This window comes from Polypterus senegalus, chromosome 2, assembly GCF_016835505.1.
Source record: "Polypterus senegalus isolate Bchr_013 chromosome 2, ASM1683550v1, whole genome shotgun sequence".
Classification (NCBI taxonomy): domain Eukaryota; kingdom Metazoa; phylum Chordata; class Cladistia; order Polypteriformes; family Polypteridae; genus Polypterus; species Polypterus senegalus.
The window spans coordinates 308,102,273-308,122,137 of NC_053155.1; the positions used below are offsets into that span (position 1 = coordinate 308,102,273).

The 19,865-nt window shown below is 42.5% G+C and overlaps 1 protein-coding gene and 1 pseudogene across 1 annotated transcript in view; both read left to right on the forward strand.

Annotated features, from left to right (window-relative positions):
- Positions 1-19,865, forward strand: part of LOC120524051 — a 658,450-nt pseudogene that overhangs the window by 544,956 nt on the left and 93,629 nt on the right.
- The window catches only part of cdadc1 (cytidine and dCMP deaminase domain containing 1), a 71,253-nt gene that overhangs the window by 24,374 nt on the left and 27,014 nt on the right, over positions 1-19,865 (forward strand). Inside the window, exons 3-6 of the mRNA XM_039746516.1 lie at positions 2,762-2,939; positions 6,796-7,380; positions 8,528-8,577; positions 15,113-15,282. Coding sequence (XP_039602450.1) covers positions 2,762-2,939; positions 6,796-7,380; positions 8,528-8,577; positions 15,113-15,282 — 983 coding nt within the window. The remainder of the gene's footprint in view (positions 1-2,761; positions 2,940-6,795; positions 7,381-8,527; positions 8,578-15,112; positions 15,283-19,865) is intronic.

Consider the following 19,865-nt stretch of genomic DNA (forward strand, 5'->3'; position numbering starts at 1 on the left):
ACCTGTGGTGCTCTTTCTTGGCATTAAACCATACTGCTTTTCACTATTCGTCACCTCCCTCCTAACTGAGCTACACTACTCTTTCCCATAACTTCATGCTATGGCTTATCAATTTTATCCCCCTGTAGTTACTGCAGTCCTGAACATCCCCCTTATTCTTAAATATCGGCACCAGTACACTTCTTCTCCACTCCTCAGGCATCCTCTCACTTTCCAAGATTCCATTAAATAATCTGGTTAAAAACTCCACTGCCATCCCTCCTAAACACTTCCATGTTTCCACAGGTATGTCATCTGGACCAACGGCTTTCCATTCTTCATCCTCTTCATAGCTGTCCTTACTATTTCCTTGCTAATCCATTGTACTTTCTGATTCACTATTTCCACATCATCTAACTTCTCTCTCTTGTTTTCTTCATTCATCAGCCTCTCAAAGTACTCTTTCCATCTGCTCAACACACTCTCCTCTCTTGAGTACGTTTCTGTCTTTATCCTTTATCACCCTAACCTGCTGCACATCTTTCCCAGCTCTCTAGCCCGTCGGTCCTTTTCTCCCTCCTTGGTGTCCAACCTGTCATACAACTCATCATACACCTTTTCTTTAGCCTTTGCCACCTGTCTCTTCACCTTGTGCATTATCTCCTTGTACTCTTGTCTACTTTCTACATCTCTCTGATTTTTTCCACTTCTTCTTCACCATTCTCTTCCTCTGTATACTCTCTTGTATTTCTTCATTCCACCACCAGATTTCCTTTTCCTCCATCCTCTGTCCAGATGTCACACCAAGCACCCTTCTTGCTGTCACCCTTACTACTTCTGCTGTAGTTGCCCAGCTGTCTGGTAATTCTACACTGCCACCCAGTGAGCATCTCACCTCCTCCCTAAACTCAACCTTGCAGTCTTCCTTTTTCAACTTCCACCATTTGATCCTTGGCTCTGCCCTCACTCTCCTCCTCCTCTTGATCTCCAACATCATCCCACAGATCACCATCTTATGCTGACTAACTACACTTTCCCCTGCCACCACTTTGCAGTCTTCAATCTCCTTCAGATTGACTCTTCTGCAAAGGGTATAATCTACCCGTGTGCATCTTCCTCCACTCTTGTATATCACCCTGTGTTCCTCCCTCTTCTTAAAATACATATTCACCACAGCCATGTCGATCCTTTTTGCCAAATCCACTATCATGTGACCATCTTCATTCCTCTCCTTGGCACCGTAACTATCCATCACCTCCTCATCTCCTCTGTTCCCTTCACCAACATGTCCATTGAAATCTGCTCCAATCACCACTTTCTGTCCTTTGGGTACATTGTTCATCACTTCATCCAACTCACTCCAGAAATCTTCTTTCTCATCCATTGAACACTCACCTTGTGGGGCATATGCACTAACAACATTCATCATCACATCTTCAATTTCCAGCTTTATAGTCCTCACTCTTTCTGACAGTCTTTTCACCTCGTGACATACTGTTCCTTCAGAATAACCCCTACCCCATTTCTCCTCCCACCTACACCATGATAGAGCAATTTGTATCCCCCTCTGATCCACCTGGCCTCACTCCCCTTCCATTTAGTCTCTTGCATACACAATATATCAACTTTCCTTCTCTCCATCATATCTGCTAACTCTCTCCCCTTACCAGTCATACTGCCAACATTCAAAGTTCCTACCCTCAGTTCCACTCTCTTTACTTTCCTCTTCTGCTCCTTCCTCCGGACACGTCTCCCCCCCACCTTTTCTTCTCCTTCTTCTTCAGCCAACAGTAGCCCAATCTCCGCCAGCACCCTGTTGGCTAATAGTACTGGTGGCGGTCGTTGCTAACCCGGGGCTCGACAGATCCGGTATGGAAATTTGTATCGTTGTCCACATATTTTACACCAGATGCCCTTCCTGACGTAACCCTCCCCATTTATCCGGGCTTGGGACCAGCACAAAGAAACACACTGGTTTGTGCATTCCCTATGGCCGGGTTAGAACTTAAACACGAGTATAGTCGGTAAATGATATTTAATTTGAATAAAGTGTTTATTTCTTATTTAATATCGTATTCATATACCTTCTTTACCATTCACTTTGACAGCACCTCACCTTAGGGGGCATACAATCTAGGAGTTTGCCCCGGGCATCTAGCCTCCGTATGCCATTCCATCCATCCATCCATCCATTATCCAACCCGCTATATCCTAGCTACAGGGTCACGGGGTCTCTGTTGGAGCCAATCTCAGCCAGCACAAGGCAGGAAACAAAACCCCGGGCAGGGCGCCAGCCCACCGCAGGGCACACACACACACACACACACACACACTAGGGACAATTTAGAATTGCCAATGCACTTAACCTGCATGTCTTTGGGCTGTGGGAGGAAACTGGAGTACCCGGTGGAAAACCACGCCGACACGGGGATAACATGCAAACTCCACGCAGGAAGTGAACCCGGGTCTCCTAACTGCGAGGCAGCAGCGCTACCCACTGCACCACAGTGCCGCCATACTATTGTATATAAAGTATAAATTATTGTGAGAGTCATTTGTTAGTGGTGATTTACTTCTACCTAAATTTTGCATTGTGCCAGTGTAGGAAAAGAGGTTGAATAATCAATCGGTTCATTAATTATCATCTTCCTGAAATTACAACAATTCACAGGACGCCAAATTAATGCTGATTGAGTGAGGGATTTTCATTATGTTGACCATCTTGTTTCCAGTATGGTCTTATTTAATTAATATCACCTTTTCTTTTTTCTTTGTTTTATAGTTTCGACGAACTGGTCTTGCTGTGGTGCAGAATATGAAAGTTACTGGGCTGCATTGCTCCAGCTCGGAGCTCCATGCTGGCCAAATTGCTGTCATCAAACATGGGTCTCTCTTAAAGGGCTGTGATCTTTATTTCTCCAGAAGGCCATGTTCCACATGTCTGAAGATGGTGGTAAACGGTAAGTTGTCCGGCCTGTGGTTTGCCATAAGTGCTTTGTTTGATAGCAAGGGTAACCTAGGAAGGGTGATCTCGTGAAATGGACCTTGCATGTTCTGCCGTATTCTGTAGATGTTCCAGGTGGATTTATTTCAAAGTTGATTCAATATTATGACGATAATTCAAAATGTATGTTTCAGAAGGTGTGCATATCACTGCAAACCAGGTTGTAAATGCTATGTGAAGTGACTGTAGTTTGGCAAGTGGGATGTCACCAGCCATATGTGTTATCTCGCGTCCTGGTTCTGAACATGTATCAGTTAGTGTGGTGTACAGAAATTAACTGATAACTTCTTGCCACTTCATAGCATTTTGTTGCAGTGAACCCTGAAGTCCCATCATCTCACCCCCAAGACTTTGGCTAATTCAGTTATACAAAGAGATGAAGGCAGTGCACAGAGGAGTCTGTCTGTACTCCTCTTCACAAGACCTCACCATCGTATCACATGGTGTTTTTCATATCAGTGCTATGCTGATGATGTGCAGCTGTACCTGTCACTCCCCAGCTGAATCTCTGCATGTCTGTCACTGATATTGGAACCTGGATGAAGAAGTACAATGTCCATCTCATCATGGCAAAAATGGACCATCTTGTTATGCCAGATCGTCTGTGTATTTAACACCCAATCTCTGTTCAGTTAGGCTTATTATTATTGACACCCGCCAGGTCTGTACATAACCTTGGGGAGGTGATTGATTACCAACTGTCCTTCACTCGCCATGTTGCTACTTTCTCTTGATCTTACGCATGGACTGTATACAAAATCTTCAAGACACAAGAGTAGTCAAAAAGAGTTGGGGCACCGTGGTGATTCCCATATATTATATGGACAAAAGAACAAAAAACAAGTTTGAAAAATAAACAGTTTGTCTTGTTCAGATGCTAACCTTCTCCAGACACCCCCAAGATGACACTGGAGCTGTCTGTGACATCTGCACACTAGAAGGGGCACATTCAGGTGGGCAAAAACGAAGTGACCTCAGAGACAGAGGGGCTGTCAATCATCCTTTCTGCAGAGGGTAAAAGCTAGAAGGCATTAGGCAACAGCGCCACCCTCTGGCTCATAGTACAACAGTTATTAAATGAGCCCCAGGGTGGTTTCCCAGATGCAAATATGCGCATATAGATATCTCTCTCTATTATATAAAAAAATGCTGTGATGATACAAGAATTTTTTTTAAGAGATTTTTTCAAGTCCCACGAGACTTTCGCGCCCTCCTCTCAACTATATTCAACCACGCACACAGTCCTCTCACCTCTCATTCGTGTGAATGCTTTTGACAGACACAGTTCCTGCTCTCTCAGCTCTTATAAATTTTTACGTTTCACTCTCTTTAAGTTCCCAATTAAAGAAGACGTATTATGTCCAAATCTTATTGATGAAATTCATCACGAAGGGTTACCAACAGAAAAAATGAGTACACGGGTAATCCTAGCATCGAGAAATGATGAAGTCAAACGAGTTAACACCAAAAATATAGATCGGTTACACGGCAAATTGGTTAAATGCATATCGATAGACTACACTGAAACAGTTGGTGGTGATCGTGCGGAACGTGAAAACATCAGCTTACAATATCGCAAAGAATATCTACAACCGTTAACACTATCCGGTGTTCCACCAGCCGAATTACTGTTGAAAGAAGGATGTATCCTAGAAAGGTAATGTAGTACATCATCAGAGGATAACATTAGACAACAAAGGAGATCTTGACACGGCATTCGTATTAAAACGTTAATGGTTTCCCGTTAGAATAGCTTTTGCAAAGACACCAATCTCAGAGCCAAACATTCGAAAAAGTTGTTTTATTTAATATAGAGAGAGAAACAAAATTCACTCACGGGCAGTTATACGTTGCGTTGTCAATTCTACATTGATGAAAATTTAATTCAATTGTTTTTATTGATGTTTTACAGTAAAAGTGTAAGTTTAAAAAGTATTTGTGTGTTAATTTCAAAGGCAAACAGAATGAAATTGTATTCCTCAAGGAATAACTCTTAACGCAACATGAAACATAATTTACTTTCCAATTATTACTTTTTACAATTTTTTAATATGGTTAATTACTTGCTGTAATGTAAAATAGGTCTTTTATGCATATGTAACAATTCCCATGAAAATAACAATCTGTTTAAATTGTACATCCGCATCCCCATATGCGTGCAGCAGAACTGCAAAGAGGCTAGCGTGTAGCACCGGCCCAGGAGTTGGCGAGCAAAGCCCCCTAGTATACAGATATCCCTCCATTATATAAAAAAATCTTGGGACGAGACTTTCTCAAAGAGACACTTTCACGTCCTGCGAGACATCGAGTAGATGACAAAGTAGAACATCGTAAAGAATTCAAAAATGTTGGCACGATACACATGCATAGCAGGTTAGATATAATGGAAGTACAAAAATTCGAAAGTCTCCAACAAATGACAGTAAAGATCGCAGCGAAAACAAACAGAAAATATTACTCGGTGAAATAACGGAACAGCGAAAAGAGATCAAATATACTCAGCAAAAAAAGAAACGTCCCTTTTTCAGGACTGTGTATTTCAACACAGTGGCTAGGGCAATAAATTGCCATGTCCGCACTGTGAGACGCCTAAGACAGTGCTACAGGGAGACAGGAAGGACAGCTGATCATCCTCGCAGTGGAAGACCACGTGTAACAACACCTGCACAGGATCGGTACATCCGAAGATCACACCTGCGTGACAGGTACAGGATGGCCACAACAACTGCCCGAGTCACACCAGGAACACACAATCCCTCCATCAGTGTTCAGACTGTCCGCAATAGGCTGAGAGAGGCTGGACTGAGGGCTTGTAGGCCTGTTGTAAGGCAGGTCCTTACCAGACATCACCAGCAACAACGCCGCCTATGGGCACAAACCCACCTTCGCTGGACCAGACAGGAGTGGCAAAAAGTGCTCTTCACTGATGAGTCACGGTTTTGTCTCACCAGGGTGATGGACGGATTCGTGTTTATCGTCGAAGGAATGAGCGTTACACCGAGGCCTGTACCCTGGAGCGGGATCCATTTGGATCGATGGCTAGGGCCATTCCCCCCAGAAATGTCCAGGAACTTGCAGGTGCCTTGGTGGAAGAGCGGGGTAACATCTCACAGCAAGAACTGACAAATCTGGTCCAGTCCATGAGGAGGAGATACACTGCAGTACTTCAAGCAGCTGGTGGCCACACCAGATACTGACTGGTACTTTTGATTTTGAGCCTCCCTTCATTCAGGGACACATTGTGAACCATTTTTAGTTTATGTCTTATGGTGTTGACTCTTTTAGTGTTCATACAAATATTTACACATTAAGTTTACTGAAAGTAAAAACAGTTGAAAGTCAGAGGACGTTTCTTTTTTTGCTGAGTATATATTGTTTGGATTTAAAGTTTAAGTCGGAGAGTTGTAGATCGTCTAGTTCGTGTTGCCATCAGGGAAAAGTAGTGCTTCTGCAGATCACGTGGCACTGCAGCAAGCCAGCAGCTGATCGAGCAAAGCGGAGGTAAAAAAAAAAAAAAACTGTATTTGTTCCCCATTGTATCACTGTTTAAGAGGGGGTTTCGGAGGAGCGATCGTGTCTCCTTGGGATGTGTTCAGCACCCCTCTTCACAACACGAGCGGCAGAGATGCGAAGTGGCTGGTGCGTAGCGCAGGTCAGCGGTGGGTGGGAGTTGGCGAGGGGTTGGCCCCCTAATAGATATAGAAGGAAGGAAAATGTGTTTCTTTCCCCTGCTGACATGGTGCTGGCCACTAGGTTAGTTTGTTATGCGTTTCCTCTTCTTAATTTTGTTTTTCTTCTTCTTTTTTTTTTAGCTGGAATAAACAGGATTTCTTACTGGCCAGCAGATCCTGAAATCAGCCTTATAGAGAGCGAGATGCTCACTGGTGCTTCAGGTGTCGATGCCAAACTGGATGCCAATGCCGCAGAAAGACTCCGCTCCAATAGCCGCGCTCATATAGGTGTTCTGCTCCAACCATTAGCTTGTAACATGAACCAGTTTGTAGAAGAAACATCCAAGAAGTGCGAATTTCTACAAAAAATGGCACTCTTGGAGCCTAATTTTAATCTGGATGAGTTCTTTTTTGAGTACCGCAAGAAACGGTTGAAGGATTACGAGAAAATCTTTCTAATTTCTGATGAAGAAACACACAAACGTATCTTGATGAAAATGGGTTTGGAAAATTTTTGTGAGAACCCTTATTTCTCAAACCTACGGCAACAAATGAAGGACCTCATATTGCTTTTGGCTACAGTCGATGCCAGTGTTCCCAACTGTAGGGACTATGGATTTTATTGTGGAGACTTCCAGTCGGATGAGACGGAGCACTGCCACGGTTTACCTCAGGACATCGCGCGGCACTGTGTGGTGCAGGCCAGACTTTTGGCATATCGAACTGGTGAGATATTCTTTTTTTTTACCGATTGTCTTGCTTCTGTAATTTAGGACGGGAGCTGTATAGTTTGTTTATGTAACTGGTTGTGGCGAAAGCAGTAATTCATTGGTACGTATCTGATCAGCAGAATCATGCCATCATTATTCATATAATATTAGTGAACAATATAATTACTAAATCAAAGTTAGAGCAGGGAGTGTTACATTTTCAAATTGGAACTTGTGTTCGGTGCTGTTTATCAGGTTCATGTTGAAATATATCGTCATATATGATTTACAATGAAATCCTTACCTGTGTATCTTTAGGGAATAATGAAAGTAGTACAAAAACAACAATAGACAATAAATGCGACGCCATACATGAAATGCAATGCCAGGCAGCCAAGTAGTCTTGTGGCCTTGGATAAAGGATAATGTCTGGCCTTGAATCTAGTGGTGCAAATGGCCCTGTCCTGTTTGTCACAACAAAGGGAGGAAAAATGGGATTGTGCAGGATGGCTGAGGTCTTTAATCGTGCGCTTTAACTTTTAGAGACAGGATGTCTTATATATAAATGGACAAATGTGTTGGTACCCTTCCAAAAAAAGAAGAACCGATAATTGTCAGTGAAATAACTTGAAACCGATAACCATCATTTGGGTGTTCATCTTTTGAGTCATCAGAATATTTCAGATAATAACACAAATAAAAATGGCATTGACAGAAATAATGAGACCCTTAACATAATAGTTTGTTGCACCACCTTTGGACTTTGCAATCACTGCAAACCATCGATTCCTGGAGCACTCCACGAGACTCCTGCACCTGTTGACATTTTGTTTGGCCCACTCATCCTGAGCCAACTGCTCCAGCTATGTCAGGTTTGAAGGGGTCTTCTCTAGACTGCATGTTTCACTTCCTTCCATAGACGTTTGATAGGATTCAAATCAGAGCTCCTAGACGGCCACTTCAGAATAGTCGGATGTTGTGTTCTTAGCCATTCTTGGGTGCTTTTAGCTGTGTGGTTTGTGTCTTTACCCTGAATGTTTGAAGGGTCCATGGCCTGCAACTGAGACAGAGCTTGCCGACACTGGCCCATACGTTTCTTTCCAGAATTTCTTGATGTGAATTGTATGTCACCTCAATTTTCACCAAGTCTTCTTGCTTTTCAGAGGACCCAAAGACTGGTGTTGGCGCTGTGATCTGGGCACAAAAAAAATCTGTAAGTAGAATATGATGATTCCTTGATCCCTGTATTTTGTTGAATCTGCTGACCGTAGCCAAATGCAGAACTAGTGACAAACCAGATGAGGAGGGAAAAATGTCAGTAGCCTCCCTCCACCTGTGAAACCATTCCTGTTTTGGGGGTCATCTCATTGTTGCCCCTCTAGTGTACCAAAGCAACTGAAACTGACTAACAACCCCCTGTGCTACTGAACTGACAGATCAATAGCCCAGATGTGTCATTGAATTGATGCTGTACTCTCAATAAAAAGTGTTTCTTTCATTTTTTTGAGCAGTGTGTGTATATACTAATAAAAGGCAAAGCACTCACTGACTCATCACTAATTCTCCAACTTCCTGTGTAGGTAGAAGGCTGAAATTTGACAGGCTCATTCCTAACAGCTTACTTACAAAAGTTGGGCAGGTTTCATTTCGAAATTCTACGCATAACGGTCATAACTGGAACCTACTTACATATATATATATATATATATATGGCCATAGCCTGCAGCTCGTTCGCCGTGTGAGGCGGAGTTGCGTCCCTCATCATCACGCCTCCCACGTAATTGAGTGCCTGCCCATATAAGGCCGTCCGTCAGCAGCAATCCAATAGACACGCTACCGCGAAATATTCACGGGTGAAGGACTGTGCTTATGCAAACGAAGATGAGATGGTCAGGGATAGAATAGTGTTTGGCACAAACTCAGCGAAAGTGCGAGAGAAACTTTTAAGTGCCGGGTCTGAGCTAACATTAAATAAAGCCGAGAACATCGCAAGATCACACAAGCACAGCTGAGGACCTTCGATGTATGTACTCCGAGCGGCTCACGTGAACTGACTTTGCAGGACTGGGAAAGGTAAACCCGTGCATGCAGTGTGTGATGTCTCAGATAAAGAGGAAGACAAGCTGTTTATTGATGCAGTAAGAAAGGAACAACCCTCTGAAGTTGAACAAGCCTGTGTAGACATATCAATAGGAAAGCAAGGTGTAAAGCTTAAGTTTAAATTACGTTCATAGACACACTGCCGCTAAATATTCGCAGGCAAATCCACAACTTAATACCAGGAATGCCTGTTAAACATCTTAGATTCACGAGTACCGATTTTTCTTTTTCATAACTTCTTTAACACACTACTTCTCCGCTGCGAAGCGCGGGCATTTTGCTAGTTACATATATATTGGCTGAGTACACTTTATTATATCATATTGCTAGAAACCATGCCAAATAGGTAATGTATTGGGTGAAATATATATAAAATTAAGCCAAATACCACTGACTCACTCATCACGAAATCTCCTGAACCATGAGGACTTAAGACTTGAAATTTGGAGTGTAGGTTACCCTTGGCCCATAGGTGCCGTTTGTATGTCTGTCTGCTTTTCACGAGAGGACTACTTGACAGATTTAGATGGGGTTTTTTTTTTTCCTATAATTTGCTTGATCATTCTGGATGATTCATAGTTCGCTTGTGGTGCCGATCTATTAGCACAAATCGCAGAGAGTTTCATGGGGCTGCGCGGGGTCTTCCTCACTCGCGCATCTGCCTCAGGGTGTAACCTTAACTGTGCTTAGTTAGTAAATGAGAGAACTACTTAACGGATTTAGATCTTTTTTTTTTTTTTCTATCTAGAATTTGCTTGAACATTCCCGTTGATTTTGCGACTTCTCTCATTGTGCTAAGAATCATAGTTCGCTTACAGGAGCGATATATTCGTGCATAACAGCGTATGGAGGTCCTTTCTATTCATCTCTAGTTAAGCTGAATGGTGTTTTGTGTTCTTCACTTGCATTTTTTACCTTTATGGTTAAGAGGATCATGTAACTGACCTGGTATGACTTCAGGCAGCAGAAGACGACATGAGTTGGTCTTGCAGAGGTTCATGTGTGCCACTGAGAAGGCCGAATGTCCCTACCTCGCATGTGAATGTTCCGATGTTTCATCAGCTGGTATTAGGGATCTCTTTTGCTGTTAGGGTTAGCTATTGGACAAATAAAAAGCAGAAAATACACAAAATAGACAAGTTGAAAGAACCTCTTTCATGGTAAATTTGAAAACGGAAAACAAACCTATAATTGAAATCGCACAGAATGTTTCTGTGTTTTACGTCTGATGATTTAGAAAATTCATCAGTGCACTTACATGAGAGTTCTGTATGTGTTGACTCAACATTTTCATTGACTAAGCAATGCACAGAAGTAATTAAAAAAGGTAACTAAAATGTTAGGTTATATCAGGGGTAGGCAAAGTCGGTCCTTGAGGACCACAGTGGTTGCAGGTTTTTGTTCCAACCCAATTGCTTCATTAGAAACCAATGATTACCAATCTCCGACCATATTTAATATTAAGTTCTTATTTTGTAGATTTTTTCCTTTCTAAGAGTATCATCCAAGTGATTTGAAGCCTAAAACTGATCATTTTTAGTCTGTCACATTTTTCTATTAAGTGTTTTATTAAGTCAAATAATGCATGATGAACACGCATGGAAACAAGCTAGATGGAAAACTACTGGTCGCTTTGTCATTTACATCTTCCTGCTAATAAGGAGCCATTAATGCACTCAATGCAGCTGTTTAAGATTGAAATAAGCAATTAAGGGAGGGGAACCTTAACAAGCGAGACCACTAAAATGAAGCATCAAAATGTCACTTAAGCAATAATTGACTGTTCATTAAGAAACCGGGTTGGAACAAAAACCTGCAACCGCTGCGGCCCTCCAGGACCAACATTGCCCACCCCTAGGTTATATCATAAAAACTCTTGAATTTAAGTGAAGGAACGTTAAGCCCAAAGTATATAATGCACTAATGAGACCACATCTGGAGTGTCGTGTGCAGTTCTGGTCACCATGATACAGGAAAGACTTAGCAGCACTTGAAGCTGTGCAGAGGAGAGCAACCAAGTGCATCATGGGACTTAAGGACATGTGACAGACTCAGAGAATTAAACCTGTTTAATCTGAGCAGAGGAGACTCCATGAGGACCTAATCCTAAATTGAAATCCTGAAAGGCGTTGATAAAGTAGATCTGCAGCATTCTTTCAGCTCAAGGGTGAATCATGTACTCGGACATCAGTGGAAATGAAGGGGAAGTGCATTTAAAACTGGAGACAGGAAGCACTTCTTTATACAGAGAGTTGTGGGACTCTGGAACAAACTACTGAGACGTGAAATTGAAGCAGAAACCTTGACATCCGTTAAGCAGAATCTGGATGAGATGTTGGGACAGCTTAGCTATTCGCTAAACAAATCGGTTTGATGGACTGAATGGTCTCCTCTTGTTTGTCAAATTTCTTTGTTTCTTAAGTTCTGGCCATTTGAAAAAATTTGAAATTGATTTGAGACATTCCCATCATATTTCCTTAAAGAATAAGTCTACCACATTTTAACAAAATCTGTCCATTGGAATCCAGACACGTCAACATCCTTGTGTAGTTGTTTGAATATGAAACGGACTATCAAGTCAAGTAGTGGAAGTGGAAACGTTGACAACTAATAGCAAGTTAGAAAATGTACACATGGCAGAACATTCAGGTGATTTCTGGGCATAAATACCATGTCTGTGAAGAAATAAGTTTGACCTGAAAAAATCCCAAACTTAACCTGTTGTGTAATGTGAACTCTCCATCTTCACATCCTGGACTCAAGACAAAGATTCTGATTGAAGACAGGATTCTCGACCAATAAATGAGTGGAAGAAGCGTATCATAAATTTAAAAGCATGGAATTATGGGAAAGTGTCTTTCCTGTCTGTCTTGTACACAGAGTTTTCCAGAAGTAAATATTATTAAAATTTTAGCAAAAAGTGCTTGCAATTTACCTGTTTTGCACAGAGAAATGGCGGATGGACATGTGGATTATGCAGCACTAATTAGCTGAGAATTTCTTTTTCTTTATCCCCCCCAATGGACGTCTTTCACATCGTTTGCTGTTTTCCAACCTTAGTCACTATCGGGTTCCATTCATTCAGTATCTTCATGTACTTTCACCAAGAAAATATGAGATTAAAATATTTTGTTGGCCTCCATTGCAGGCTATGTAGGGTAAGTAATATATGAAAAGAAAATTTATTTTTTGGGTAGATTATTCCATTAATTTTCTATTTTGTGAAATGCTGTTAGTTATGCAATCTGATATTGAGTGTGGAGGCCATTTTCAGATAATGGCTTTGAGAAGCTCTTATCACTAACAAAGGATTCGTATTCTATTTGATTTAGAGCTCTTCACTTCTGGCAGTCAACTTGTACCCTTGGCCTGTTACACTTGTTCCTTAACTGTCCTCCAAACTGATGTTTACCCAATTATTACTATTATTATTATTAATTTAGCAGATGCCTTTATCCAAGCTATTTTACAAAGCAAGATTATGTTGACCTCCTCTCTTAAGTCACTTTGGTTAAAAGCATCTGCATTGCGAATAAATGTAAATGCAGGTAATAGAGTTGTTACAGCCAAAACCCAAAATTGGCCAAAGTGTGAAGTGTCCGGCCAAATTGGGAAATGGCCAATGTCGCTTGTCGCTGTAAATTGACCGGCCAATGTCCGATCTTTTCCTCGATTTCGGGATTTGGCCGGCCAGTTTGCGAAATGGCATGGGCAGATCAGCCAAAGTCAGAAGAAAAGGGGCATGAGCAGCGCTTTGTTGCGCACTTAGTAGTGCAAATGCATCGAGTGTAGCCTTGGCGGCTCTTGTTCAGAAAGTGGACACCACTTTCATAATAATTCAGATTAAGTATATAAGTAGGTTTCATGTTTCTGTTATAACTTTAGCCCTAAAATAGTGACTTAACCTCAGGGACCTATTTTATTGACCTTAAGGTTAGTGTTTGGGTGAGGGGAAGGTCGTCTAAAATAATGTCCGCTTTCTGAACAAGACCCGCCTTAAACATTTTCTCATGCATTATGGGAAACTCACTTCTGAATCTGCATCTGAAAGTTTTTAAGCATCTTCGTACCTTGAGCGGACAGTCTTACATCAGCGCATTGAATTTTGGCCAGGGATTTCTCGCCACTTTGCGAAATGGCCGACCAAAGTATCCTATACACTCATAATCATTTCTAGTAATTCGGACTTTGGCCATCACCTCTCGACCATAATGTGAAACGGCCGGGCAATTCGGGAACTGGCAGAACTTCGGGTTTTGGCCGTAACAGAGTCGCTATATAGCACCCTGGATGTTGTATACAGTGAACCCTCGTTTACAACGGTTAATCCGTTCCAGACTCTACCGTGATAAATTAATTTTCGCGAAGTAGGATTCTTTATTTATAAATCGGATATTTTCGCAGTTAGAGTATAGAAAACCTGTTTACGACCTTCTAAATATATTTTTTAACATTATTAGAGCCCTCTAGACATGAAATAACACCCTTTAGTCACCATTACACTCAGTATTACCCAATATATTAGACAAAATAAGAGAAAATAAGACATATTAGACGCTACAAATATCATATTATTAGCGCACTCGCCTTTTAAGGCTAATCGACTTTTATCCTCAATTTTTGCGCCCATGTGTACATCAGGCATGTAAGTGTAGGGAATGAGAACATCAAAGTGCCCATTCATAACATCTCCCGAAAACCTAAGTTTTTTATCCCCTCAAGTGCCTGTCCAAAGTCGCACAATGTCAGCCCAATCTGTACCGCTAAAGACGGAGTTTCATGCACTAAATAAGCTATAGATGAGAATAAGCAAGCACCATCTCCTGATATTTACTACGCGGTGAGGCATTTGTACTCCATCAACATTAATTATTTCCAGAGACATAATTTTGTCTATTTTTCCAGTGCATTACGCACAAAAGCAATTGAACGATGAGAGCACCAGAACTCTGCTCACATCGCGTCGCTTCGTACCTCAAGCCGCAAGTAGTAAGTTTGTAATAAGCGGAATACCGCTACGCTTTGCACTCACGGGACGGAAGGACAATCCCAAACGCTTTTATATAGTAGATTATTGTACTGTACATTTAATTACACACAACCACTAACCTATGAAGGCACGACCTCAGTAGGAGAGTCTTCAGAGGTGGTGCAGTATCTTCAGCAGGTGCGTTGTTGTCTTCAGTGAAGAAGTACTAGGAGTAGGCAGTGGGTGTCTGGGTGCGCGGCTGAAGAACATCTTGATAGGCAGTTGCTGGCGCTGTCTTTTCATATGCGTGAGGAGACTTTTGTAGGGTATTGCCATCTTTAATCATATCCAAGAGTTTCACCTTCTCCTGGATAGTAAGCATCTTCCTCCGGCGCTTAGTTTTATTGTCAGAAGGCTTAGAAAAAGCAGCACGTTTAGGAGCCATCGTAGGGTTTAGGTAAAAGTTCTCAGAAAGCGCATGCGTAGTGACGTAAGCGTGTATGAGAAAAAAATCGCGATAGAGTGAAGTCGCGAAAGTCGAAGCGTGATATAGCGAGGGATCACTGTACTTTGCAAAAATGTGTTGGTATTGAACTGCAAATGTAAGATCACCAAAAAAGAGACTTGCAGGGTGGTTAATAGTTAAGGCATTTTCAGTCATTTTCTCTTTGTGTTTTAGGGCAGCTGTGATGGCACAGGCGACATGTACTTGATTGGCTGTGGATATAATGCCTACCCTATGGGCTCAGAATATGCTGATTTTCCACAGATGGACGATAAGCAAAAAGACAGAGAAATTCGGAAGTTCAGGTACATCATACATGCAGAGCAGAACGCCCTGACATTCAGGTACGTATGCCCTAGAAAGCCTGCTTTGTTTATCAAGAAAGTTGGCACAGTGTGGAGCTTCATGTGGGCGCTCCTGATCTCCATATTTAGCTGCTTGTTGTAGCTTCTTCTCCCGTTCAAGTTGTCTTTAGAAATGGGCCTGCCTGCCTATTAAGTGATGCGTCATTTTGCTTTGCCTTTAGGCACTAAGATATACCTTTGGGAAGATTTCCTAGAGCCAGCATATATCTGTTGGATGACGTATTCATTTATGTTGAGTAAACTTGCTGGCATTCTTTAAAAAAACTTCTTCTTCAGTCTGCAAATTAAAAAGTAATAGTATAAAAATAAAACGTGAATCTGTTCAGGATCACCGGGCCATTCCAAGTTTTACAGCTTGATTCTTAATGTTGTGCAGTGTGGATTCTCCATCTTCACGTCTGACAGCTGCTTTTAATGTGGGATTGATCTATGGAGAAAAGAGAATGGTAAAGTGCCACCCTGGAGAAGCTGCTGACATTGATGGTGCCCTGCTATGTATTGGCAGATAGTGGGACCTCCTGGAGGCCAAGGGGGTGAGCGGTGAGAAGCAGAGCAACTCATTTAAACCTGTCCAGTCTGAAAGCCGTTGTATTGAATCTTTAGAGTGCTTAGGAGCTGTGCTCACAATGATGACTGGTATATAAATATGTTAATGTCCAAGGCATGATAAATGTTTTATCATGTAGATAACAGTAATAATAACTAATTACATTTATATATCGCTTTTCTCACTACTCAAAGCACTTTACATAGACAGAGGGGGGTACCACTTCAACCACCATCAATGTGTAGCATCCATGGCAGCCATTCTTGTGCCAGTCACATGCTTAAGTTATTAGGTGGTGAAGGGTTGAGAGATTCAAACAGAGGCCGCGGATGATTAGGGGGCCAGGTTGGACAAGACCATGGTGGGCAGTTTAGTCAGGACATTAAGATCAGCCCAACTCTTTTTGAAAAGATGCCCAGGGATTGATTTTACATCCCACTAGAGGGCTTCACCCCCTGCTCACTATGTGCCAGCCACTTCACGGCTCTGCTGCTCGCGTTGTGAAGAGGGGGGCTGAACGCACCCTAAGGAGACGCAATCGCTCCTCCGAACCCCCTCTTAAACGGGGATACAATGGGAAACAAATATTTCTTTTTACCTCCTCTTTGCTCGATCAGCTGCTGCCCTACTGTGTGACCTGCATCTTGCATGGCGCTTTGAACATCTAAAAGCCTGTACAGCAGCTGTCCTTTTGTCTCGCTGCCTTATTGCATTGAATTTGTATTCCGTGTTTGGAATTACATCGTGACAACACAACGTATAACTGCCCGTGAGTGAATATCGTTTCTTTCTCTCAACACGAACTGTGTCTGACAATAGCATTCACACAAATGAGAAATGACTGAATCGTGTGCCTGGTTGTAAATGCTGGCTTGAAATTTTCTCTCGTGGGATTTCGCTTTCACCAAACAAAAAATCTTTTATTTCTCGCGGATGTGAAGAAACGCTACTTTTCCCTGATGGCAACACGAATTTAAACGATCTACAAGTCTCCGACTTAAAGTTTAAATCAGAACAATATATTCAATCTCTTTTCGCTCTTGTTATTTCACCAAGTAATAATTTCTATTTGTTTGCGCTGATGTAATGCTTTTTTTTTTACTTTGAAATTTTAGTATTTTCATTATCTCTAACCTGCTCTGTACTGCGCCAATGTTTTTGAATTCTTTACGATGTTCTACTTTGTCATCTACTCTTTGTCTTTTATTTCCGGCCCCGGGCGTGGTTAAATCTCTTGGCACAAAGTCTCAACTTGCAGGACGTGAAAGTGTCTTTCTGAGAAAATCGCTTCTCATCTCTTTCCAAGATTTTTTTTTTTTATTTTTATAATAAAGATATACAGTGCATCCGGAAAGTATTCACAGCGCATCACTTTTTCCACATTTTGTTATGTCAGAGCCTTATTCCAAAATGGATTAAATTCATTTTTTTTCCTCAGAATTCTACACACAACACCCCATAATGACAACGGGGGAAAAAAGTTTACTTGAGGTTGTTGCAAATTTATTAAAAATAAAAAAACTGAGAAAGCACATGTACATAAGTATTCACAGCCTTTACCATGAAGCTCCAAATTGAGCTCAGGTGCATCCTGTTTCCCCTGATCATCCTTGAGATGTTTCTGCAGCTTCACTGGAGTCCACCTGTGGTAAATTCAGTTGACTGGACATTATTTGGAAAGGCACACACCTGTCTATAGAAGGTCCCACAGTTGACAGTTCATGTCAGAGCACAAACCAAGCATGAATTGTCTGTAGACCTCCGAGACAGGATTGTCTCGAGGCACAAATCTGGGGAAGGTTACAGAAAAATTTCTGCTGCTTTGAAGGTCCCACTGAGCACAGTGGCCTCCATCATCCATAAGTGGAAGAAGTTCAAAACCACCAGGCCTCTTCCTAGAGCTGGCCAGCCATCTAAACTGAGCGATCGGGGAGAAGGGCCTTAGTCAGGGAGGTGACCAAGAACCTGATGGTCACTCTGTCAGAGCTCCAGAGGTCCTCTGTGGAGAGAGGAGAACCTTCCAGAAGGACAACCATCTCTGCAGCAATCAGGCCTGTATGGTAGAGTAGCCAGACAGAAGCCACTCCTTAGTAAAAGGCACATGGCAGCCCGCCTGGAGTTTGCCAAAAGGCACCTGAAGGACTCTCAGACAATGAGAAACAAAATTCTGTGGTCTGATGACACAAAGATTGAACTCTTTGGTGTGAATGCCAGGCGTCACGTTTGGAGGAAACCAGGCACCGCTCATCACCAGGCCAATACCATCCCTACAGTGAAGCATGGTGGTGGCAGCATCATGCTGTGGGGATGTTTTTCAGTGGCAGGAACTGGGAGACTAGTCAGGATAAAGGGAAAGATGACTGCAGCAATGTACAGAGACATCCTGGATGAAAACCTGCTCCAGAGCGCTCTTGACCTCAGACTGGGGCGACGGTTCATCTTTCAGCAGGACAACGACCCTAAGCACACAGCCAAGATATCAAAGGAGTGGCTTCAAGACAATGAGTGGCCCAGCCAGAGCCCAGACTTGAATCCGATTGAACATCTCTGGAGAGATCTTAAAATGACTGTGCACCGACACTTCCCATCCAACCTGACGGAGCTTGAGAGGTGCTGACAAGAAGAATGGGCGAAACTGGCCAAGGATAGGTGTGCCAAGCTTGTGGCATCATATTCAAAAAGACTTGAGGCTGGAATTGCTGCCAAAGTAAAGTATTGAGCAAAGTCTGTGAATTCTTATGTACACGTGATTTCTCAGTTTTTTTATTTTTAATAAATTTGCAAAAACCTCAAGTAAACTTTTTTCACGTTGTCATTATGGGGTGTTGTGTGTAGAATTCTGAGGAAAAAAATGAATTTAATCCATTTTGGAATAAGGCTGTAACATAACAAAATGTGGGAAAAGTGATGCGCTGGGAATACTTTCCGGATGCACTGTATGTAGGGCATCGCCATTTTTACAGCTCTGTCACTGCATTGGGCTTTGGGATCCACACACAGACCACAGGGTAAGCGCCCCCTATTGGTCTCACTAACAAATGCTGAACGCTGTTCCTCCTTTCCCTTTTATGTCTGTCGCCTGTGCTTCACAGCACTGCCTCAGGATTGTCCTCATGGTGTTTTTTTGACTATTGATTTTATTAACTGTATGTTCTGCATACACCAGCACTTGCAAACGTATATAATCGTACATATGCATGCATCTATTCAAAAACGGCAACAATATCAGACAGAAAGTTGCATAAACGAGAAACATACATAACAAGATAATGAAGCGCGCTGCTAAAGAAAGGTAAGAAAAGAGCTAAACATTTATTAAACAGTACTGTTGAATGGTGCCATAGCAGAACTGTAGTTGTGTGTATGAAATAGCAGTAGACAGATTGGGAGAGCAGGGCGGGCCATGAGGTCGCTAGAAAGGGGTGTGAGACACTCCCGATATCTCTGCAAAAGGATGAAGGTCCAAGTCTTTAGAGTCCTAGTGCTCCCTGTTTGTGAGACATGGATGCTATCCAGTGACCTGAGATGAAGACTGGACTCCTTCTTGTGTGTCTCTTCGGAGAATCCTTGGGTACTGCTGGTCTGCCTTTGTGTTGCTCGTGGAGTCCCGAATGAGACACATGACCTGCATTGTGAGGGAGCGTCAGGTACGGCACTACGGCCATGTGGTGTGATTCCCCGAGGGTGATCAGCTCACATGATCCTCATTGTTGGGGACCCAAGTGGCTGGACCAGACTAAGGGGACGCCCACGTAACACCTGGCTGTGGCAGATAGAGGGTCATTTCTGGAGGGTGGGATTGGACCGTGTATCTGCCTGGGGGGGGTTGCCAACCAGTTGTGTGGTGGGTACGACAACATGCTGTACCAGTACATGCTCCCCAACCTGACCTGACCCTTCCTGTGTCCTCATTTGCCCAGCTCCTATTGGTATACGACTATCGAAGGTGTTCTGGCACCGCCAGTTGTATTCTGTTTGCCAAACTCTTGTAATTTTAACATAAAAATAATGCTGC